At 40.5% G+C, this 26,455-nt stretch overlaps 1 protein-coding gene across 4 annotated transcripts in view; it reads right to left on the bottom strand.

Moving 5' to 3' along the window:
• Positions 1–26,073, bottom strand: part of LOC140857565 (phytoene synthase 2, chloroplastic-like) — a 39,285-nt gene extending 13,212 nt beyond the window's left edge. The window contains exons 1-7 of one of the 4 annotated variants that reach the window (XM_073256747.1): positions 26,053–26,073; positions 24,961–25,472; positions 24,782–24,832; positions 18,841–19,013; positions 17,761–17,996; positions 17,435–17,627; positions 17,037–17,337 (exon numbers count right to left, since the gene is read on the bottom strand). In XM_073256747.1, the coding sequence (XP_073112848.1) occupies positions 17,155–17,337; positions 17,435–17,627; positions 17,761–17,996; positions 18,841–19,013; positions 24,782–24,832; positions 24,961–25,396 (1,272 nt within the window). In that variant the 5' untranslated portion in view covers positions 25,397–25,472; positions 26,053–26,073 and the 3' untranslated portion in view covers positions 17,037–17,154. Of the gene's footprint in view, positions 1–17,036; positions 17,338–17,434; positions 17,628–17,760; positions 17,997–18,840; positions 19,014–24,781; positions 24,833–24,960; positions 25,473–25,834; positions 26,021–26,052 lie in introns of those variants that run through there. The other 3 variants (XM_073256746.1, XM_073256745.1, XM_073256748.1) reach the window with 3 other exon arrangements.
• Positions 26,074–26,455: the final 382 nt, after the last annotated feature.

Below are 26,455 nucleotides of genomic sequence, written 5' to 3'. Positions count from 1 at the left end.
GATTGATTTTGATGATTACAAAGCAGTTGAAGGGGTACCAATATTTTCTCACTTGAAAAAGCCTTATTGCTCTTCAGGGGCAAAATTATAATTTTACCAAAACTCTGATTTGATAGTATCAAATGATAGAACAAAAGATTTGTGATCCAATGGTGAAAATTTTATTGATTTTGGACTTGTATTTTGAAAGATATGCATGATTAAAAATCATGAGTCGACCCATGAGTCGACTCATAGCACATGAGATGACTGGCATGCTGATTTTCTTGGCCGGCACAGACTTGGTAAAACCTGTGAGTCGACCCATGAGTCGACCCCCAAGGCATGAGTCGACTCATGAGTCAACCTCTGCGGGTCTTTTTGCCAGTTTTACAGAACCATGGATCCCGTTCACTTCTGTGATAATTTTCCACAGAGGTCGACCCATGAGTCGATCCCCAGGCATGAGTCGACTCATGAGTCGACCCCTGTGATGGGATTTTTCCACAACGGCTAGTTTTTAACCTATTTTTAATGCTTTTAATGCTCATTTAATGCTGTCTAACGGCTCTTCTTCAGTCTAGAATGATTTTCTCTATCTCTTAAAGCTATAAAAGGAACAAAAAGGTGAGAATCAAAGAGAGAATCCAAGAAGAGAGATTTTGAAAAAGGGATTTCAAACCAACTTTTCAGCCCTAAGCAAGAGCTCATTCAAAGCTTTCAAGAAGCCTTCAATCCAAGCTCACCAACTCCTCAAGTGCACAATCAAGTCTCCATCCACCTTGAGGAAATCCAAAAAGGGTCTTCTTTTCTTAAGTAAAGTGTATTTAAAGTTATATTCGCTCATTGAAGGAGCTTTCTTTATGCTTAATTGTACTATAAATTGTTATACTCAGTTTGAGTGATTGGTTTTGTTTTAGAGGGGTTCCAAAACAAGGAAAGGTTGATCCGAACCTAGAATCGGAGTGTATTGGATCGGCTTGTACCCGAAAAATAAGTGGTCTAGCTTGAGATAGCTAGAGTCGGAGTTCCCGACGTTTGTATTCGGATTGAATACAAGATTAGTAGATTGAAATTCCCAAGTAGGAGCTTGGAGAGTGGATGTAGGTGCAAGGTTGGCACCGAACCACTATAAATCTTTGTGTTTGGTGTGTGTCTAATTACTCTTCTTTATCTCTTCATTATTTTCTTGCATTCTTACTCTTGCTATTAGCCTTGAATTAATTCTACTCACTCTATCTATTTAGTTTTGTCAAACATTTCTCATAAGTCATTAGTTAAGCTTAAAATTTTTAGAAACCCAATTCACCCCCCCTCTTGGGTTGCATAGCTGGGCAACATACTCCTACAAGGACTTTATGGTGCCACTTTCTTTCTCTTTTTGGCATCCAAAATTTGATGGGGCATGCACCCCATCTAGCTCTTCTAATCCTTGTCGCATAAGGCCAAGGGGGGTGCCAACCGGGATCCAATTCAATTGGGCACAAGCCCAATTTTCTTCAAGCTCAATGTTAATGGAAAACCAACTCTTGACTGCCCATATTGCATGCAATTAACTTAATCCAATCCCCATCTTATAGGAATTCAAGTTTAATGAGGATTTTAGTTTACCATGTACTAGCATGGTTTTCTTAAATCCAATAAGATTTCATAAATTCTAACCTAATTAAAACTTATGAGCCTAGTTGCACAATCTTAGACTAATTTTCTTTGTATGTGACTCCATAGGTTCAATTCTATCTGATAGTATAATATTTTATGATCTCTATCAATAATATCATTGAAATTCTTTTCAATGGATTGGAACACTTCTAATTCAGCCAATTTGAGATTATTGATCATTGAAATAATTCTCAATTGATCCTACAATCCACTAGTGACACCTAGCAGTATGTACTGACAATCCAGTAGAACTGAATGGATGAATCTCTAGGTACCGTTATCATATGATTCGATTCTTCTATCGTGAGTTTCGACAAAACAAAGGTCATGGATAACTCGTTAACCTCATCTATCATATGTAAGAGTCAATCAACCTGAGTTCTTTGTGAAACCTTATGGAAACTTCTTTCCATCATTCACACTTGCCATGGCCATAGACTTTCGAACTCATTTTCATGATCCATATAGGACTTCTCTTTTTCTACCAAGATCGATAGATACAATCTAGATGTACACTCTATTCCTATAATAAACCTACTACAGTCAATGTGTACCTCAAGACTCTGTATGGCTAGGAGATCGAGTTATAGTGTAGTTAAACTATAGCAACCTCATTGTGAATAGTCGAAGCACCACAAGTCGAAAAACTATTCACACTATTATATCATCGAGTATGTCACTGACGAGAAGATAGATATCCAAGTGACTACTCATGTTGGTCACACTCGGTACTTTTATTCTTTAATAACCACCTATACTCTCGCTTCAGTATTCTACACTGTAGACTCCAGACTCATTTATCTCTAAGAAAAGTGATCCATGCATCAATCTATCTGGATCAATTATCATCTCCGTGATGATCTTACGATCGAGAGTATTTCATAAATTAATCATTAATGAAACATATCTCAAATTCTCAATTCTTGAGAATATGTATCATCATCTTTTTAATTCATTGGATAATTCATAGACATATCACACAATATGAATAAAAAATAATCCAAATTTATTTTATTAATAAGTTAAAATTATAAGTTATGTCCTTAGAAAGATTACATATATTGGCCTAATTAGCTTCTAGGGCATACATCTAACACGCACATCAAATAGGTTTTATCCCATAACATATGCAAAGTCTGCCAAATAATTTCATGGTTTCAAAAAAATAGATTCCTTCATATAATAAAGGATAGATAATGAAAATCAGAGCATTTCTACAATCTATATAATAGTCTAAATAACCAAATTTTAATAGTAGAAAGTTATTGAAGTCAGCATCTAGGAAATTTTTTCAAACACTATCTTAAAGACACTACATAAATTTGATCAAATCATTTTGTATAAAAAAATTCAAGCAGAGATTATGACAAGCCTAATCTCTCCAACATATTGCTCGAATCCAATCTGTGCTACTCCTTCATATCTAAAAAAAGATAAAAAATGATAGGTGATCTAATAGCTTAGTAAGTTACCTCCACAACCCTAGGTTGATCTAACTATAATATACAAAAGTAAGTTCAGATAAACATAGATATCATTATTATTTGTAAAGGAAATAAATTTACAAATTCAAAAAGGAATTTCATAATTGCATTAGGCTTTTATCAATGCAATGATTCTCTTTTAAGAATACCAATCTAAAAACTAGATTTAATATATCATATTTAGAAAAATTTTTTTTATAAATTCTTGATAAATATAGTTACAATGTTGCCTTCTCTTAGTTTCTATAACTATGGCCATTATTTGTCCTATGACAAGGCTTGAAAGAGACAAGCACCTAACTTCATAAATACCAGCAATCAGCATCATTGGCTAGGCCCAAAAGAAACTAGTTTCTAAATATATTACTAATGATCAATCTTGTTGGCTAGGTCCAAATCATAGTCAAACTAAATAGTAGCCATTTAATATCAATCACACATGGATCACGAAACTTTTAATGTCTATATACTTCCAACAGTATGTATATATACAAAGTGAACGTGCACACACATGTATATGTGTGTGTGTTCAATTCATACAACTCCATCAAGTAGAATCAAACAATCATGTTCCTTTGACATGTGGAAGTTCAGCAATATGCTCATGCTTGATCCATATTTCAAATTATTTTTTATATAGGGAAAACATAATTTTTAATATAAACAGAAAGATGAATAATTTTCATAAATTCAAATTCAAATATTATAGTTATTTTTCTACATGTATATATAAAACTAAGCAATATGAATTTTAAATCATATGATATGCATGCTAAAAATTATAGAGGTAGGGATACTAATAGATCTAAAGTTGACAATATTCAAAAATCCTTCTTGATAAGGCTATATACAATCTAAAATAAAAACATCGCAACATTAGGCCTTATTTCAAAATTGTAATTATAATTTCTATAATTTGAACATCTCTAGGGATTGCAACATCCTCTTAGGACTCCTCAATCTAGGATCCTCCTAAGTCAGGGATGGTAGCCCTAGATTTGCATATTTATGACTACACCTCTGTATAAAAAGTCAAGATCTAGGCACACTCAACCTAGTCTAGCATCTAAGGATTCATTTATCCCCTGATTCAAAGCCCAAACTAGAGATTTAATCTAAAAAATACTAAGAAGAAGGTTATTAGTTTTTACCTTGGACATATGGCTTGACCACTAAGCCTGATGCTTCTTTATAGTCGAAGGCCCTAACCAAAGGTGTTCATACTATCAGCCTTCACTATAAAGATAGAAAGAGAGAAAAGAGAGAGGAGAGTGAAGAAAGAGAGCAAAGAGAAGAGGGAGATGGAGAAGGAAGTGGTTTAGAGCATATGAAGGTGTCCAGTTGAGAGTAAGAGAGCAAGATGGGTAAAAAAAGATGGAAAAGACTCAGAGCAGAGGAGGTTACTAGTCGACACGACAATTGAGATACGATGAGATAGTAGAGAACCCCCCTTGCATGATGGTGGGTGGCAACCATTCGGCCAACTGTGGAGATAGGAGAATTCAACACATCACATGTTCCATCATGAGTCCCATAGCTGGAAATGACAAGGAGGATGGAGGGAGTACATTGTTTCAATTGTTGTCAAATGGTAGCATCTAGCATTAGGAATCAAGGCAATGAAAATAGGTGATGGATCATCAAGAAACAAGAAAGATGGGATAAAAGCAAGGGAGTCTTTAATTATAGAAGCAAATAGGTAAAGGTAGATGGCAACCAAAAAAGAGAGTCGAGGTAAGGAGAGATCCATGGTCGAGTCTAATGGTAGTAGGATCAATAAAAAATTCTTGAGTAAAGAGTATTCAAAATATAGGAGGGAAAAAAAGATAAAATAGGTGGAGGTGACAATTCTAAGCTCACCTTCACTCATATTAGCTCCCTTAGGCATCCAATTTGACGATGGAGCCAGAAGTGGCACAAAAATGGCAAGCCACCCCTCTTTTAGATGGCAAACAAGGAAAGATATCTAGTAGGTTCTAACTAACTTGAGAAGAAAAGAAAGATAATGATCTTAGAGATCTTAACCTCTCCAGGTTGGGATGTCAAAAGGAAAAGTTTGCCAAGAAAAAAGAAGAAAGAGGTCAATAATGCCAACTTGTCTTCAACTTGCTAACAAAAGTGGAAGGAGGGAGAATATTGCAAGAAATAGAGAAGGGGATAAGTATTTCAGATTGACTTGAAATATTATCATGCCGAGTCTCCTCGTTGTTCCTTTGAGATATATTATATCTATTGAAGGGAAGGAAACAGTTTTCCTCCAGAATGCCCAGGTTGCATCTAAAAATTTTCTCTAATATTCTACTTGTTTAAGGATCAAATCCTTACCTGAATTGTAGTAGAACCAAAAATCAAATTCTAAATTATCTGATATAAATCTTCGTGGAGGTTTGGATATGCAGATCCTCTACTTCGTATGCACGTCAGATGCTGCAGGAAAGCAGGATGAACTCCAATCCAATTGGCTTCGCATACACAATCAATCGAGGGATGAGATGTAATGATGTGACACCTCACACCAGCAGGTAAGATATCCAAAAAGGATCCACGCCCAAGGAGAGGAGGCAGCAACAAAGGAAGACATGTAGAAGCTGAAAGACCTCTCTCTTCACACGCCCGTCTTTCTCTCTTTTTCTCTTCTCTCAATTTGATTTGTTTGCTATTCAATTCTCTTCTTTCATCCATAGGTAGAGATCCTCTCTATTTATAGATAATTCTCATGACCCAATGAGAGAAGGACTCTTTATTCAAATCTGATTTAAATTGGTCTAATACTCGTGAAAAAAGGACTCCTACATGAGATATAATTGCCATCACTTATGACATCCATTTTGCACCCACTCCCACACCCAATTGGAATGCCCCAAATAAGCACTAAACCAATTTTTGGTCATGCTTCATGAGTGGATATTTTCAGTGCAAATAGGAATACTCATATCTCATCCAAAATAGGTCCGATTCGAATCCGATTCGAAGTCGGTTCGAAATAATTTTGAAAGGCTGTCAATCCTAAACTCTTTAAGACTTTTGTACCAAGTCTAACTTAAATTTTGGACCTATTTAAGTCTAATTAATTTAAATCTAATCTGAAATTAATTAGTACTTAAATCCAATCTTTTATATGTTTTATGGATCATAGATAGAAATTGTTCATCTCCGGGATTGAATTTGAACCTCATGTGTAGTGCTAGCTAGACATAGTCAACTCTTCAATCCCATTTGACCCATAACTTAATTCTCAATCAAATTATCTTATATGTTCAATCAAGTCAAGTACTTTCAGATTGGACATATAAACATAGGTCAATTTCTTCCTACTTTGTCTGACTTGTGTGCGTGACTCCATAGGTTCAAACACTAAGTCGGTCGTATAGAAATTAATTCCTGCACTAATCGAGATATCATTTAGCAATGGTTCCCGATGTCCAGATAGGTCAAATTATCACAAAAGAATATTTCTGAACCCATACTCATGGTTACCGCATAATTCATCTTTTTGACCCTAGATGCTCTAGGATGGTCTCAGATTAACTGTCAACAGAGATTGCTTTATCTACATTATATTTCAACCTTTCAAATCTATCTCATGGATTATCCTGGCCAAGACTTTACTAAATTAAAATACAGTGATACATCAACTTTAATAATACGAAGGGGTCAATCCCATCTTGATCCACACACAGACTTCGTAAGTATTTGACTGTATGCAGTAGCCTTCCGTCACTGTATTAAAAATCCAGATAGTTCGATACCAAAGCACAGTGAGTTGCTTATAAGTCACTATGATGATCTCAAGTTTGAAGAATATTTATATCCATGTGTTTCGTGAGCAGCTCTTGACAGCAGAATGCTCAACAGGTGAGTCACTTGTTCAATGATGATGTACCCTTACATCTCACCTGTATACCATACCAGTGTCACCATACTCCTTGGTTAAGAGGACAACCAACCCATATGGCACACAACGACCTTCACTTGATAAACGTCATCATCCCGTAATGACGTATCATTTGATCGCGAACTTGTTTAAGAACTATACGATAAATCTTCTCTTTATCGTACACTAGCATAGTTCTAGGGACTTCATCACAGTACAAGAGTTCAAGGAAGATGTCACTTTGTGATGAAAAATATCAAAATAACTATTATTCAATAATTAATAATTCATATACAAGGATGAACTCAATTGTCACACGATTGGTTTTAGGACACAATTCCCAACAACTTCCACTTGGACTAAAGCCAATCGGGGTAGTATCTTATACCCATCTTCCATTTGAAGTCATCAAACTCTTTGATTTCGAGAGCTTTAGTGAAGGGGTCGGTTAGGTTCTCTTTTTCGTCGATCTTCTGAAGCTCGACGTCACCTCGATTCACGATCTCTCGCACTAGGTGATAGTAGCACAGAATATGTTTAGTGCGATGGTGCGACTTAGGTTCTTTCGTCTGAGTTATGGCACTGGAGCTGTCACAATACAGCAGGATAGGACCATCAATGGAAGGTACAACTCCCAGCTCGATAATGAACTTTCACAACCACACCACCTCCTTTGCAGTATCCGATGCAGCAATGTATTCCGCTTCGCATACAGAATCGGTCACAGTATGTTGCTTGGGACTTTTGCAGCAAACAACTCCTCCATTCAAGTTAAATACGTAGCCCGACACACTTTTGCTATCATTACAATCTGACTGAAAATTAGAATCAGTATATCCCATAAGTTTCAGATCAGAGTCTCCATAGATAAACCATTGGTCTTTAGTATTTCTCAAATACTTAAGAATTGCTTTTGCAATCTTCTAATGCTTCTTACTTGGATCTGACTGGTACCTACTCACTACCCCTAGTGAATAGACCACATCCGACCTCGTACATGTCATAGCGTACATGATAGATCTCACTACCGAAGTATATGGTATTCTACTCATGCGCTCTCTCTCCTCAGAAGTTGTCAGACAATCCTTCTTGAAAAGAGTAATTTCATGATGTATCGGAAGATAGCTTTTCTTGAAATTATCCATGTTGAATCGCTTCAACAAGGTGTCAATGTACATGGATTGTGACAGTCCAAGTAATCTTCTAGATCTATCCCTATAGATCTTTATCCCTAGGATATAGGATGCTTTTTCCAAGTCCTTTATGGAGAACTGTGATGATAACCATAGCTTCACACTCTGCAAAGTCGGGATGTCATTTTCTAATAACAGTATGTCTCCACATACAGCTCAAGAAAAATAATTACAGAATCGAAAGCCTATTTGTAGATGCAAGGCTCTTCTCTATTTCTATCGAAGCCATACATTTTGATTATTTTATCAAAATGCATGTTCCAACTCCTCGATGCCTACTTAAGTCCATAAATTGACTTTTTCAGCTTGCACACTTTCGACTCATCTGTGGATGTGAACCCTTCAGATTGTATCATATATACCTTTTCTTCCAGCTCTCTATTAAGAAAAGCGATTTTGACATCTATCTGCCAGATCTCATAATCTAAGTGTGCAGCGACAGCAAGCATAATCCGGATAGACTTGAGCATTGCCACAAGAGAGAACGTTTCGTTATAGTCAATATCATAATGCTGATGGTAACTTTTAGCAACTAAACAGGCTTTATAGGTCTCTACCTTCCCGTCCGCTCCTCTTTTTCTCTTGAAAATATATTTACACCCTATGGGTTTTATCCCTTCGGATGGATCAACTAGTGTCTAGATACTATTGATCTCCATGGACTCCATCTCGAACTTCATGGCCTCAAGCCATTTTTGAGAGTTGGGCCTTTGCATGGCCTTCATATAGGTGATCGGATCCTCATCATTCTTATCAGGTTGAATAGGATCACCGTCCCAGATCAGAAAACTGTAGTATCTGTCTGGTTGATGCGGTACTCTATCGGATCTCCTTAATGGTATCTCTACTGGCTCCAAATTCGATTCACCAATCGAACCCAATTCTGTATGTGTCAGTCCTTCCACCTCATGAACTTCATCAAGTTTAATTTTACAGGCATTAGCTCCTTCACCAAGGAACTCCTTTTCCAAAAAGACTGTCTGGCTGCTGACAAATACTTTTTATTCTGCAGCGAGATAAAAGTAGTACCCTTTAGTTTCTTTGGGTACCCTACGAGCAAGCATCTATCAGATTTCGGTCCAAGCTTATCTGTCTTTAAATGCTTGAGATAAGCTGGATACCTCCAGACCCTAAGATGTGAGAGCATCAGCTTACGCCCAGTCCATATCTCATATAGAGTTTTATCGACAGACTTGCTGGGCACCTTATTCAAAATATAACAGGCAGTCTCTAGAGCATATCCCTAAAAAGATATTGACAGACTGAAAAAGTCCATTATGGATCGGACTATATCTAATAAGGTTTGATTCCTCCTCTCGAACACACCATTATGTTGTGGTATTTCAGGAGGGGTCTATTGTGAGAGAATCACATTCTCTTCTAGATATGTCAGAAACTCACTGGTAAGATATTCACCTCCTCGGTCTGATCGAAGGATCTTAATACTCTTTTCAGTTTATTTCTCTACTTCAGTATGAAATCGTTTGAATATTTCAAATGATTCTGACTTATGCTTTATAAGATAGACATATCCATACCTCGATAGGTTGTTTGTGAACGTAATGAAGTAGTATCCTCCTCTGGCACTTATGTTCATAGGCCCACATACATCAGTATGTATTAGACCTAGGACATCACTGGCTCTTTCACCTTTTCCTTTAAAAGGTGACTTAGTCATCTTACCAAGTAGACAGGATTCATAGGTAGGCAATAATTCACAATCATCTATCTCAAGAACACATTCCTTGATCAACCTGTCAATCCTATTCTTGTTCACATGACCAAGCCTACAATGTCAAAGGTAGGATTCACTAACATTATCTATTTTGGAGTATTTTCTAGGTGTGTACATTACACTAACAGACCGTGATATTATATATATGCCATGTTTTAATTGTCCATGCACAATTGTAGTATCATTCATAATGATATCATAAAAATCATCCTTTATTATAAACTTGTAACCAAGTTTAGCCAAAAGGCCTACAGAGATGACATTCATCATAAAGGTGGGACAATAATGACAATCATCTAATATGACACTATTGGACTCGAAGACAAGCTGCAAAGTTCTCAAGGTCAAAACTGGAACAAGGCTTCCATCTCCAATATTAAAGAACTGCTCGCCCTCTCAAAATTTTCTTCTTACCTACAGTTCCTGCAACGAACTGCATATATTAATAGGACTTCTGGTATCCAATACCCAGATAGCAGTATCACAAACAGAGAAATTACAAGGTGTTATCATATAAATACCTTATGAAGCAACCACTTGCCTCTTTCTCTTGTTCTCAGGCCTGTTTGGATCAAGGGTGGCTATATAAATAGGACAATTCCATTTTCAATGACCCAACTTCTTATAGAAGAAGCACTCTGCCTGGCTCTTATCAACTTTTGATGGTTTGCTCTGCTTAGGATCGACGGCATGGGATTTTTGCACCTTTCTCTTCTTTCCTCTCCTAGAGGATCGACGCCCTGTAGATGAACCTCCCATTAAATTTACTGGCTCCTTTTGGAGCTGGTTATCCTTCTCAAAAGTCTGCAGTAACCCTAGCAAACCATAGTAGTTTACTGCAGGCTTCGTTATTCTATAATGACTGAGAAAGGGTAGGTAGGATTTTGGTAGCGAATTGAGGATAGCATTCTTGCCTAACTGTTCATGCAACAGAAAGCCAAGTTTGCTAAGACGTTCAATCTGCTCAATCATATATAATACATGATCGGTGATTGAAGCTCCCTCTCACATACGGGCATTGAATACTGTGCAGGAGGTTTTATGTCTCTCTGCATCCTCAGGGGTGCCGAAGGACTCATTCAATATTTGAATCATCTCCTCAGGCTGCGCATCCTCGAACTTACAACTAAGTTCATCGTTCATAGTTGCCCTCATCATACAACGCACAGTCGTGCGATCATTGAGCCACTTCATGTAAGTGTCTCTCACAGCACGAGGAGTATTAGCTGTAGATTCTTCAGGTGCCTGATTCATAAGGACAAACAAAATCTTCTCGTGCTCCAATACGATCTTCAACTTTCGATACCAGCTATCGAAGTTGGGTCCGGTGAGCTTGTCGCTGTCCAACAACGAACGGAGGGATAGTGTGTTGGCCATAATTGAAAGAAAAAAATATTAGCATATTAGTATATGAATTATTATTATTATTTTTTTAATCCTGAAAATATGGACTTTAGTCTAAAGGTCCTCCCATTATTTTTTGTGAATTGGTAGCTTCTACCTCCAACTCGAAAAATTACATTAATTCCTTAGCAGGTACTAGAATCTACATGGACTGCATTCGGGCTTGAGTGTGGCTCGGCCAACCTTAGTGCATCCATGGGTAGGTTCATAACCAATTGTTTCTCTAAACAACTTCTAGCATTGGGTTTTGCCCCAGACTTCCCTTCAGCGGGCATGTGGCTCCTTCACTGAAAATTTTGATTAGATCCAACCATTAACATGACACATCAAGTGCATCCAACAAATGGATGTCCAGGTTCGAGTATGGCTCGGCCAACCTGAGCATTGATCTGAAGGTACATCATGATGGTCATATAATGAATGACAATTCCAATACGTAATAGACACCAGGCGTGTAACGCCTCCAATGTCCATTTGGAATATTAGACTCATTATCACATACCTTAATGGGAGGCAATGATCAAGTTATCTCATAACTTTATCACTTTATGGACCTAATAATTTTAAAGATTTGATTTTATTAACCTGAGAATAAGAGAAGAAGTCGACCTGTAAGCTACAAATCCTTTCACTGACTTCACCAAGTCATGTAAAGGATTAAAGACAAGCTGGTCTAAAGATACCTAAATCAGTCACACTGATTCATCTTAATGGCATGGGTCTATACGAATCGACTAGTGATCTAATCAAAACATAATCTATCATGTTGGTCAGATAAGTGAGATCAGTGGGAGGGATCTGCCCTTAACTCACCGTAGATGCATCTAGGTGAATAGCTCTCAATTAAAAATCACTTGATTGAATCTGTCAAACTTATCTTAGACACCAACTGGTTAATTAGTTTTGATTTGGCACACTAGAAAATTCAGGCTCAACCACGGAGCCATGATCATGGTCTATTTATTAGGATCAAACATATGGACTTGATCAAACTTCAACTATTGAGATTGATTTAGAGAAATACTGACCTAATCTAATTTAACACTTGATTAGATTTAATTAATTTTTCTACTTGGTCTATATGTATTTCTAACCCTAGGTCTAACCCATTAAAAGGACCTAATTCATGCTAACCCTTTGCTCATCATATTATGTGGTGTCTTAATGATCTTTAATTCTCAATTCTAGATCATTCAAACTTAATTCAAAATTAAGTGTGTGAAATGTGTATTTCGGTTTGTAGAACTATTCTACAAGGGTTTCAAGTAAAGCATACCATATATTTCAATACATAAAAATAAATTTTTATAACATGTTTAATAATTAAACATACATGGGTATGATCTAAACTTCATTCATACATCTCATGTATCATGATAATTTTTAGATCAATACCAATTACATCATATGTAACATGTAATTCAGATCTAAAATAATTTTATATCTGAATTTTATCTTATTATAATAAATCATAAATCACTTTAGATCTAATCTAAATATATTTATGATCAAAATAATACATAAAAGTCTGTTCATTTTTTTCTTCATGAAACTGGATCACAACGACACCCCTACACGTCATAAGAGAACTCATCGAATAGACAAAAGAGAGATTAATCTCTTCAATCTCTTATGATCAGACGGTCTGGTGATCTCATCAATCTGAGTACTAAGCTACTAAGATCTGAAATCTAATTTTATATATAATTACATCAACATACAATTATTGATAAAACTATTTTATGTCATGAACATATTCTTGATCTCATCAATTATGTTCTTCATCTAATCCAATTAGATTTGATGTATCATATACATCATATCAAATCTAAAACTTATCTTATACTGATTATAAAATATCAATTTTAGATTTGATATCAAATAAAATAATAATTAGATGTAAATATGAATGCATAAGAAATTAATTTCTGATAAAATCTGTTTTCACGCAGTGCTGAATTATGATATGATTCATATCTAAATAGCCATCGAAATAGATTCAATTTAAATCTGAAATAATCCTCACTTCATAAGAAAACCAACAAAATTAAAATTTTATTAAAATAGATTTAAAATAAAATTTTAATTTATGTTGTTTTTTATCAAAAATTCAGCAACAGCAGAATTCTGTTATAACAGATTTATAACAACCTCAATCAATCATTGATTAGATACCTCTAATCCAATCAAAATTAGATTAAAAATTTTATATAAATAGATTTAAATGAGATTTAATGTCATATAAAAAATATCAATTATATCTTATATAAATAATCACAAAAAATTTTATTTTACATATATATATTTTAGGCCTGCTCTGATACCAGTTGAAGGGAAGGGAACAGTTTCCCTCCAAAATATTTAGGTTGCATCTAAAAATTTTTTTTAATATTCTACTTATTTAAGGATCAAATCTTTACCTGAATCATAGTAGAATCAGGGATCAAATCTTAAATTATCTGATATAAACTTTCGCGGAGGCCTGGATATACAGACCCTTTACTTCGCATGCACGTCAAATGCTGCAGAAAAGCAGGATAAACTCTAATCCAATTGGCTTCACATACACAATCAATCGAGGGATGAGATATGATGATGTGACATCTCACACCAGCAGGTAGGATGCCCAAGAAGGATCCACGTCCAAGGAGAGGAGGCAGCAACAAAGGGAGAGATGTAGAAGATGAAGGACCTCTCTCTTCATACGCTTGTCTCTCTCTCTTTTTCTCTTCTCTCAATTTGATTTGTTTGCTATTCTATTCTCTTCTTGCATCCATAGGTAGAGATCCTCTCTATTTATAGATGATTCTCATGACCCAATGAGAGGATGACTCTTTATTCAAATCTGATTTGAATTGATCCAATACTCATGAAAGAAGGACTCCTACATGAGATATTATTGCCATTACTTATGACGTCCATTTTGCACCCACTCCTACACCCACTTGGCATGCCCCAAATAAGCACCAAACTAATTTTTGATCGTGCTTCATGAGTAGGTATTCTCAGTACAAGTAGGAATACTTATATCTCATCCAAAACAGGTCCAATTCGAATCCGATTCGAAGCCGGTTCGAAACAATTTTGAAAGACTATCAATCCTAAACTCTTTAGGACTTTTGTACCAAGTCTAACTTAGATTTTGGATCTATTTAAGTTTAATTAATTTAAATCTAATCTAAAATTAATTAGTACTTAAATCCAATCTTTTATATATTCCATGGATCATAGATAGAAATTGTTCATCTCCAAGATTGAACCTGAACTTCATGTGTAGTGCTAGCTAGACATAGTCAACTCTTCAATCTCATTTGACCCATAACTCAATTCTCAATCAAGTTAGCTTATATATTCAATCAAGTCAAGTACTTTCAAATTAGATATATAAACATAGGTCAATTCCTTCCTACTTTGTCTGACTTGTGTGCGTGACTCCATAGGTTCAAACACTAAGCCGGTAGCATAGGAACTAATTCCTACACTAATCGAGATACCATCTAGCAATGATTTTCAACGTCTAGATAGGTCAAATTATTGCAAAGGAATATTTCAGAACTCATACTCATGGTTACCGCATAATTCATCCTTTTGACCCTAGATGCTCTAGGATGGTCTCAGGTTAACTGTCAACCAAGATTGCCTCATCCACATTGTATTTCAATATTTCAAATCCATCTCATGGATTATCCTGGCCAAGGCTTTACTAAATTGAAATAATTCGAAGGGATCAATCCCATCTTGATCCACATACAGACTTCGCAAGTACTTGACTGTACCCAGTAGCCTTCCGTCACTGCATTAAAATTCAGGTAGTTCGGTACCAAAGCACAGTGAATTGCTTGCAAGTCACTATAGTAATCTCAGGTCTGAAGGACATTTATATCCATGTGTTTCGCGAGCAGCTCTTGACAGTAGAATGCTCAGCAGGTGAGTCACTTGTTTAGTGACGATGTATCCTTACATCTCACCTGTATGCTATACCAGTGTCACCACACTCCTTGGTTAAGAGGACAACTAATCCATATGGCACACAACGACCTTCACTTGATAAACGTCATCGTCCCATAATGACATATCATTTGGTCACGAATTTGTTTAAGAACTATACGATAAATTCTCTCTTTATCGTACACTAGCATAGTTCTAGAGACTTCATCACAGTACAAGAGTTCAAGGAAGATGTCACTTTGTGATGAAAAATATCAGAATAACTATTATTTAATAATCAATAATTCACATATAAGGATGAACTCAATCATCACACGATTGATTTTAGGACACAATTTCCAACATCTATTGGTTGTGAAGGTTAAGGCATCAATTGATTCAACTAATTATATCAAACTTAATGAGTGAGGACAGATATTGATGGGTTATTAGAGCATAGCTATTTGTCAAGATAGTATGTTGCTGTGTGGCCATTACGTGCTAAGAGCAGATCAATGCAGCCAAAAAAATAGATGGATACAAGATCAAGCAACAATGATGCAGGACACATGATTCTCAAAGCACCTATCAGTCGATAGAGGAAGAGACACAGTGGTGATTCTCTGGGCACAAATTCAAAGCAAAAGGTTCATGATGGCGAATATGGGAATGAGAAGATAATTGGTGTAACCATGAACTCACTCATCTCCACATCTTAACTAAAAATCCTAGGATTCATTTTATAAAAGGAGTCGGAGATATGCGCAAACTCTTTTTTGATCAACTCAACAGCAACAACAACCACTTATCAAAAAGTCTCAATCCTCTTTATTTTAGGATTAGTTTAATATTTGCAATCTATCACTATATGCCAACAATCGAGAGATTTGTCCTATCTGACTAGATAAATAGCTATTCTATTGATTTGACCATGAAGGATAATGAAGATATTTCTATTTATTCATCTCTTTATTTATCATTCTAATTACAACTCTACCATTAATCCTAAATGAAATATGAATTCCTCGACTACGAGACAACTGAAGAATTCCATGGTGGCCTACCTAATTCCATATCCCCACTCATTGCCATACGCCTTCAATGGCCTCTCTATGTTATATGAGCAAGCCTTGATCCTTAATGTTAGCCTGCCCCATAATAGTATAGAGTGTCAACAGCTATAAAAGCCACAAAAGATTTGAGTCATAAGGGATTGCCCTTTTGAACAATGCAATCCAATGCTAATTAGTTGAATCCAACCCTAAAGAGTAGATATCCGACCAGCTTTTTAGTCCAAAATTGATGAACTACTTGATTTAAGAGTAGAGGTCCATCCAACACTCACATGACATTATTGTCCATAAGAAACAACTCTTTACAATGCAGGTACAACCTATTGTAAGATGTTTATTCCTGATTATCTTTTTCTTGACGAATTCATCTTGATGGATATGGTATTATTATATTTTTTTAATCTCATATATTTAAAAATATAGAAAAATATCTCTTTGCCTGTGGCATGTAACCTAACATAGATTCTTGTTTTTGAGGCTATCTCATCTTACTAGAAATTTTGAAGTTCTCTTCATTGAGGCAATAGAACTCATGCCTTCTTATTTACTAAGAAAGCAATCAACTGCTAGTGCCAATGTGATCCATTGGGAGAACTTGACCTAGCATATGATGCATACAATTGATTATCTTCTGGTGAGTTCAAGGGTCCTGATAAGGAGAATAAGCATCCAATTCTCTTGTAATCTGACCAAAAATACAAATCATAGACAACAAAAACTTAATAAATTTTGCCAAATTACAAATCATTCTCACATTGAATATTATACAAAATGAACCTACGTATTAGAGCTTATCCTTGTTTTGAATATGTCCTTCTTTCCTTCAAGCTTTTCCTAAACTAGGTTGTTTTCTAGATGATGGGCTAACTAATGATCGCCCGAATGCAATGGGCAATGCCATTAGCTTCTTAGCTTTGCTAACATATGCCCTCTTTGTGAAGTTATCATAATCATTTGCTTCGATCTCATCAAGGATTTGGCGATATAATAAAAGTGAAGCCCATACCTGTTCATATATTAATTTGAATGATTACGAGAGTCCAACTGATGCTAATACATGCTAGCAAAAAATAAATAAAAAAAAATAGAAATCTTAATCTTACCGGCCATCGACTAGCTTGATTGAGCTCAGTCACAGCATTCTCTGCTTTACTGAAGAACATCCTTGCCCTCTTAATCTGGCTCTTCATGAAGTTTCTCCACTTGTCAGTGACCTTACCATTGAATACATCTTGATCTGAAAGACCAGCTTGTGCAAGCTCATCTTGTGGTAGGTAAATTCTGCCTCTTCTTGCACTGATCATACAGTAAGTCATAAATTACCAAAATTATTATGACTTAGCTATAAAGAAAATAGAAACTTTTTTATGGTAATTTACTAATTATATTAAGCCAATACTAAGTTGGAGATTGGTAAATGTTCTCTTACTCGTCTCTAACATCCCGAAGTATGTTGGTCAGTTGATTTGCAATTCCTAAAGCCAAAGCTGCATTATAGACACTCTCTGTCGTTGCCTTGGACTCCGGCGAGATGCCCATAACTGGAACACTCATTAATCCAACAGTTCCAGCTACATAGTAACAGTAGAGATAGAGTTCATCAAAGTTCCTATATCTTGATTTCTTGAGGTCCATCCTCATTCCTTCAATCATGTCTTTCAATGGCTGGAAAAAATAAAAGCAAATAAAACCCATTATCAAATGATGTATCAAAGTGACTTTTATAAAAGAAATGATGCATCTAGATGCAACCTAATACTTGTACCATGCTCGAAAATTTTTCATGGATATCTATGAAAAGTTCAATTTCTGATTCATCATCATTACAGGCTAAAATTAATGTTTCCAAATAAAAAAGTAACAAGACTCCAATGAAACCTATATATAATTTCTTAGTCTTCAATTTGTTACAAATATCTAATTGATTTTTTTATCTCTTTTATCTAGTTCATTAGCAAGTGGACAAATAGTATAAATTTTTAGGCTAAATACTATGTGTAGGAACTAGTGGTGCAATCGAGCCGAGTCGAGTAGAGTGGAATAGTTAGAAGTTCGAACTTGACTCTACTTAAAATACTTGAACTCAAAACTCAATTGAAGATTGAGCCGGCCTTAATATCTCAAGCTCAAACTTGGCTTGATAAAAAATAGGTAAAATTCGAGATCTATTCGACTCAACTTGAATATCAATCGAGTCATACTCGAACTCAAAATCGAACTTTAATCTACTAATAATATATATATTATAAATAAAAATAATATTATTAAAAATATATATAAATTCGAATAGGTTCATGAGCTTTTGAGCTGAGTATCCTACTACTTGAGCTCGACTCAAAAAACTATTTGAGCTCGAATTCGAGTCGAGCTTGAATAGCTCGCGAGCAATTCAGCTCATTTGTACCCTTAATAAGAACTAAGAGGTAGAATTTGTTGCTTTATCTTAAGCAGTAAGGGGAATATATTAAAAAGAAATAAAGATTTATCTATTTGGTAGAGAACAACGTGCCTGAATGTCAACTGGGAACTTTGAGATGGTATCAGATAATGCAGCATCAAACAGGTCATATGGACGAGCTGCAAAAAGATTCTCCAACCTCGACTCCCACCGGTCCAAAGCTGATGGCGTTATGTGAAAAGCGTTGGGACCATCCACAAGCTCATCTGTCCTCCTACACCACACTACAAGCATATCATACATGTGAGTCCTGCAAGCCATAAGATGAAGTGTAACACTAAAGTACTCCTGTCAGCATACCAAATTGTAGTACAATAACCGTGAGACAGAAAAATTTAGAATTATGAGTACAATTTTATCCAGCAAATTTCTGCGGCTTGTCTAGCATCGTGTGTCTTTTATTGTATATAAGAAACAGAACTAACTGAACTCAAGAATCCATGGTTTCCGTGATTTATGTGATGTGTGCAATCCTTGATAATGGTTATATTTTGCTATACTACTGTTGGGATTTACCGACCGACGACCCCGACGGACGACCCCAACCCCGACCGACTCCGACGGATGACCCCGACGGACGACCTCGACCGACTCCGACGGACGACTCCGACGGACGACCCCGACCGACGACTCTGACGGATGAGTCCGACGGACGACCCCGACGGACGACCCCGACGACCGACCGACTGGCCGACCGACCGACCGACCGACTGGCCGATCGACCGACCGACCGGCCTACCGACTGGCCGACCGACCGACCGACCGACTGGCCGACCGACCGATCGACCGAACGCCATCACCGACCGATTAACGGCCCTTTACCGACGGAGGATATGTCGGTCGGACAGACCTTTTCCACTCTCCTGACCGACTGAACCAGGAAGTCTGATGGCCGACTCTCGCAACATGCCCGGCTGACCATCGGAGGGGCCCGAATCTCCACCCGGCGCCACACAGCTGGCCACCGACCTAGGGTCGGTCGACTCCTCCGATCGCCGTACAGCCGCCAGAGCCTGTCAGTCCTGACAACGGCATGCGGCACTGCCGTCTAGGGGCATTATCCCACCTAGGGCATTGTCAACCCTAGCGATTAGACAGCCCCACGGCGATGTGATACTTTCATGGCGACTCTGACAGTCTACGGTGAGTTGACAATTCCTCAATTGTCCACGCCATTAATGACGGCGCCATACCACGCTCCACTATAAATATCGGGGAAGGCAACAGTGCAGGGGGACCCCTGGAAAACCACAGGCTTGCTCCCCCCCTCTCTCTCTCTCTCGATTGAGCTCTCTGTCTTCATTTCACTGTTGCCCAGTCTTCTCTCTGACTTGACCGTCGGAGGGTCCCCGCCGGAGCCGCCTCCGATCAGTGTGGACTTTCTTTTTTGCAGGCGCTCGTTTCCCGGCGATCAGGCGACGAGGGGATTGGCCGCAACAGATTGGCGCGCCAGGTAGGGGGGACACGGCACCAAGCCTTCCCAAGCGGAAGATACTGATGACAAAGACAAGAGCCCAACGATCGAGGGTCATCGGGTCGGCGAGGCGCTCTTCCCGCTGGGAAGAGGCCTCCCCGCCACCCTCAGCGGCGGAGCCCAGCTCTCCACACCCCGCGGTGACCATGGAGGCGCAGATCGCGGCCATCGTTCGGCAGATGACCGTACTGACGGACGCGGTCAAAAGCCTCCAGCAACAATCGGCGGCCCGTCCGATGCCCTCAAGGAGCAGCCGCCGACGCCCGCGCCGATCCCCGTCGCCTCCGCGCGAGCGCCCGCAACAGCGCTCCCGCGGAGAGGAGGAGGGGCGGCCACGGCGCGATGCCCGTCGATCCCAGCAGCTCTCTCCTTCCCTGCTGGAGTGGGCGAGGAAGGAGAAGCGACCGCGAACGCCGTCCGCCTCCCTGTCGGAGTCTTCCAGAGACTCCACTCTTGGGGTCTCCCAGCACCGACGGACGGACGACTATGAGCGCAGGTTTGAGGAAATCGACCGTCGGCTTGCGCAGTTGCAGGTAGACGGCCAGAAGTCTTCAAACGACGTCGACTTCCAGACTGCTCAACCTCTCTCCCGACTCATCCTCGACGAACCGATCCCCAGTCGGTTCAAGATGCCGCACGTGGAGCGATACGACGGCTCCACCGACCCAATCGACCAGCTTGAGAGCTACAAAGCTCTCATGACGATTCAAGGGGCAACCGACGCTCTCCTTTGCATCGGCTTCCCCGCCACGCTCCGCAAAGCTACCAGGGCCTGGTACTCCGATCTTCGATCGGGAAGTATCCACTCCTTCGGGCAGCTCGAGCATTCCTTCGTGGTCCATTTCAGCACCAGTCGGAAGCCGCCACGAACCTCGGACAGTCTTTTCTCCCTCAAGCAGAGAGAAAATGAGACTCTACGACACTTCGTGACGTGATTCAACGCGGCCACGCTTGAGGTCCGGGACCTCAATGGAGACATGGCCATCTCGGCCATGAAACGGGGGCTAAGGACATCCCGGTTCACCTACTCCCTGGACAAAACCCTCCCCCGAACATACACCGAACTGCTGGAGCGCGCGTACAAGTACATGCGCGCGGACGAAAGAGCTTCCGACCGGCGCCTGACTTAAGGCACGGGCCGAAAAGAAAAATGGAAGAAAGGTCGGGTCCATGCTGAACCCAGCAGGCCCTCCACCGATAGATGGGTCTTGCCTCGACAATGGAGTCCGAGACCGACGCATCGCAGGTATGACTCCTACACCCCTCTCCCCACTCCTCGTGCGCAGATCCTGATAGAGATCGAAGGAGCGGAGAATCTACGACGGCCTCAACCTCTGAAGGCAAAAGGCCCCGACCAACACGGTCGATCATCGATCGCCGAATCAACGGCTCGATCACCGATCGCCGAACCGACGGCCTCGGCCTCTGAAGGCAAAAGGCCCCGACCAACACGGTCGATCATCGATCGTCGAATCAACAGCTCGATCACCGATCGCCGAACCGACGGTCTCGGCCTCTGAAGGCAAAAGGCCCCGACCAACATGACTCGATCATCGATCGTCGAACCGACGGCCTCGGCCTCTGAAGGCAAAAGGCCCCGACCAACATGGCTCGATTGTCGATCGTCGAATCAACGGCTCGATCGTTGATCGCCGAATCAACGGTTCGATCATCGATCGCTGAAATCGATGGCCTCAGCCTCTGAAGGCAAAAGGCCCCGACCAACACGGTCGATCGTCGATCGCCGAATCAACGGCTCGATCACCGATCGCCGAATCGACGGCCTCGGCCTCTGAAGGCAAAAGGCCCCGACCAACATGACTCGATCATCGATCGTCGAACCGACGGCCTCGGCCTCTGAAGGCAAAAGGCCCCGACCAACATGGCTCGATTGTCGATCGCCGAATCAACGGCTCGATCGTCGATCGCCGAATCAACGGCTCGATCACCGATCACCGAAATCGACGGCCTCAGCCTTTGAAGGCAAAAGGCCCCGACCAACATGGCTCGATTGTCGATCGCCGAATCTATGACTCCGTCGTCGGCCTGATCGACGAATCGCCGAACCAATTGCTCAATCTACGTCTCGATCGTCAAGGACATATCGGATTCTACGATGGAGATCGAAGGAGCGGAATATCTACGATGGCCCCCACCTCTGAAGGCAAAGGGCTTCGACTAATGCGGCTGGCTAACTTGCCGACTTAGCTTCGACTAGGAAAGGCAAAATGCCAAGACGACCGCAGTCGTATTCGCGACATACCGATCTGCTCACGATCGATCGAAGGATCTTCGGCTTGCCACCGTTTATCATACATCCCGACGCATACGTCCGACCAAGGGCCGGACAATGGATATTCGACTTGCCATCGTTATCCTATCCGAATACGTCGGATGCTACTCGACTATCAGATTCTGCGGAATGATCGTGTCGACGAGCAACGTTCGGAGGTTGGCTGACCTCCGACCCGACGTGCATGCTCGACCTACAGTCGGGACGATCGATATTGGATCGTTCGTTGATGTGATCGCCAGAGTCGGGGCAAGAAAAGACGGAAAACCACTCCTTTCGTCTGAAGCCGTCGCCCACGTGTTCACGCGAGCCAACACGACATCGGGCTCAGGAGTGGGGGGGGCAACTGTTGGGATATACCGACCGACGACCCCGACGGACGACCCCAACCCCGACCGACTCCGACGGACGACCCCGACGGACGACCCCGACGGACAACCCCGACCGACTCCGACGGACGACTCCGACGAACGACCCCGACCGACGACTCTGACGGATGAGTCCGACGGACGACCCCGACGGACGACCCCGACGACCGACCGACTGGCCGACCGACCGACCGATCGACCGGCCGACCGACCGACCGACCGGCCTACTGACTGGCCGACCGACCGACCGACTGGCCGATCGACCGACCGACCGACCGACCGGCCTACCGACTGGCCGACCGACCGACCGACTGGCCGACCGACCGACCGACTGACTGGCCGACCGACCGATCGATCGAACGCCATCACCGACCGATTAACGGCCCTTTACCGACGGAGGATATGTCGGTCGGACAGACCTTTTCCACTCTCCCGACCGACTGAACCAGGAAGTCTGATGGCCGACTCTCGCAACATGCCCGGCTGACCATCGGAGGGGTCCGAATCTCCACCCGGTGCCACACAGCTGGCCACCGACCTAGGGTCGGTCGACTCCTCCGATCGCCGTACAGCCGCCAGAGCCTGTCAGTCCTGACAACGGCATGCGGCACTGCCGTCTAGGGGCATTATCCCACCTAGGGCATTGTCAACCCTAGCGATTAGACAGCCCCACGGCGATGTGATACTTTCACGGCGACTCTGACAGTCTACAGTGAGTTGACAATTCCTCAATTGTCTGCGCCATTAATGACGGCGCCATACCACGCTCCACTATAAATATCGGGGAAGGCAACAGTGCAGGGGGACCCCTGGAAAACCACAGGCTTGCTCCCCCCCTCTCTCTCTCTCTCTCGATTGAGCTCTCTGTCTTCATTTCACTGTTGCCCAGTCTCCTCTCTGACTTGACCGTCGGAGGGTCCCGCCGGAGCCGCCTCCGATCAGTGTGGACTTCCTTTTTTGTAGGTGCTCGTTTTCCGACGATCAGGTGACGAGGGGATTGGCCGCAACAACTACCATGGACAATAACTCAATAGAGCTATGTTATTTAGTTTACCATACTTGGGAGTTGGGCCTCCAATATTGATGTTCCATTTAATTGCACTACTTGCAAGATTGTCCCCATGATTACAGATAATGAAAGCTCGTTCATGCTGCTTCAACATGCCTATAAGCAAAACTAGGAACTTCTAATTTCACTAAAAATGTGTGGTGAGCTATCAAAGGGTGAATTTGTCGTACACAAGTGGGGTGACTGTCCTAAAGTATTTTGTTCCCTTTGTAGTAGACTACCCTTTGATATTAGGTTATCCGATTCTTCCAAAATTTTCCATAGTTAATTATTACACCGATATCTTGTTCCTTGATTGTTTCCATATAACTACCACCCTTTGTTTTGGGAATGTAAAAAAAAAAAAAAAAAAAAAAGGGTATCCAAATATTTGCTTAAAAGCATAAGATTTCCTATAATTATTAGCATAGCAAATATGCAAGGGGGTGTTTAATTGAAGAAAGTTGGGGTTTGAAATCGGAATAGAAATGGATGACTCTCATTTCAACAATTTAGTTGGAAAGAGTTTAATTTTTATTCCGATTTCAAGATGGAATGAGAATGGCCCAATTTACCTGCAACTTAATCCCTATTCTCCTCTAAAGATTCAAATTTCTATTCTGATTTCGATTACGATTCCAGTTACGAACCAAATGCTTCGAGGGATTTCGCTATTTCAATTTCTATTTTGATTTCGATTCCGATTCCGGTTGCAAACCAAACACCCCAAGATGATTTGTAGATAAACTTGAGAGCTAAGACCTAATTGAGGAGGCTTAATGCTTTTGTTAGGGATTCTGATAAGTTACCGTAGATTGCCCAAATGGCCCTTCTTCTCTCAGGGGTCATAAGCAGAGTTCCTGTAAGAAGAAGGGAAAAAACTTGAGCGCGTGATGCCATCATCTCTGGTCTCATTAAAATGAACATATATGAACACCATAACAAAAACTAATGAGACAAGTATTGAATACATTACAAGAGATCTAACCTAAATAAAAGGTTTTGGCATACTCTGCACAAACTTCTCCACATCGATCATAGGCTTCCTTCAACAAATTTTGTGTTCTTGGAGCAACCAACTTAGGCTTCACATCAAGCAGTACATTAGAACTAAGTTGCTTCTTCACCAAAGCTGCCTGCTTAAGGACAATATCATAGACCTTTTTCTCTGAAGATATCACCACCTCCCCTGCTGGACTTGCTGCTAAGCTGCATAAAACAGTGGAATTTCCTCTGCTTTTACTTGGAATCAGACTCCACTTCCCCTTCTTCCTCTGAAGTCTATCACCATCGTACCTGGAGCGTAAAACTTTATTGACAGACCTCCAACTGCAAGACAGTTGAACTCCTTGAGTCACCTCTGGAAGCTTGAGGCTGGTAGAGATTTTAGGGGAAAAAGTACAGTGCAGTGAGGCCACTGCCATGCCAAAGAATACAATTCAGTAGCTCCTTCGAAATCCCACTTTCTTGCACTTCCAATCTGTCCTATCTCATTGTCTACTGATATTGAAAAAGAAAGAATCCAGGTGTCTTTTTGTCAGACTAGAAAGCTATAGCACACTTTAGTGATCATATTGATGAAAACTTAAAGATTAGAATGATTTGTCAAAAATATAAACAAACCAAGCAAGAATTTAGTTCCCCGATACAAAAATAAGACGTAACTAATTCAGAAATTTCTCATCCAAACCAGCTTTCTACTTCCTATAGGTACTTGAAGGGAATTGAAAACAAGAAAGAATTAAAGCATTTCGAAAGCAAAATCTAATAAGGAGGAACACTAAGAAATGCTAAGATGATTTCATGAACCTATCAAATTGAACAAAAACAATTCACTTGATGAAACCTTCAGCATTATTTACCTCTCCAACAGCAGGATTCACAAAAGTATCATAAAAGGCAGCGGCAAAAAGAGCTAGCTAAAATGAGTGTCTTTTCTCCAAGAAACAGATATAAAGTTGCCACTCCCACGACCATATGTATTATACCCAGATAACCTCCTAAGAAAGGCCTAGTTTAGTTCTACCTACAATCGTTAGAAGCCGGGGGGAAAAAAATAAAATAAAGGAATGGAACCAACCAGCCACCTCAAAAGCTCCATTTGTCTATTGCCAAAACCATTAACCCCCCCCCATCACACGTGGCCTGGAAACATGCCAAAACTCACTCCACCATAAACCGTGGATCTCTCCATTCTTCCAGAGTCCCCCCTCTCTCTCTCCTGCTTGTCTGTAGAAAGGACGGAGCCCTCCCGAGGAAGATAGGGTTATCGCGTGCTGCCCTACTGACGAGTGCCATGAACACACGTGGCAGGGAGATCGAGTGACGTGGTAGGGAGATCCAGCGGGTGGTGGCGGTGGTGGAGACGGCGGTCGATGTGGGCCCCGCCAAAAAGGTGACAGTAGCCAGTAACTTGTCTTACGGGCTCTCAGTGGGCCTAGCGGCACTTTTCGTGTGCTTTCGCTGTGGGGTCCACGGCCTGA

This window comes from Elaeis guineensis, chromosome 4, assembly GCF_000442705.2.
Source record: "Elaeis guineensis isolate ETL-2024a chromosome 4, EG11, whole genome shotgun sequence".
Classification (NCBI taxonomy): Eukaryota; Viridiplantae; Streptophyta; class Magnoliopsida; order Arecales; family Arecaceae; genus Elaeis; species Elaeis guineensis.
Note: the sequence above shows the minus strand (reverse complement) of the source record. Positions and strands in the feature narration are given on the sequence as shown.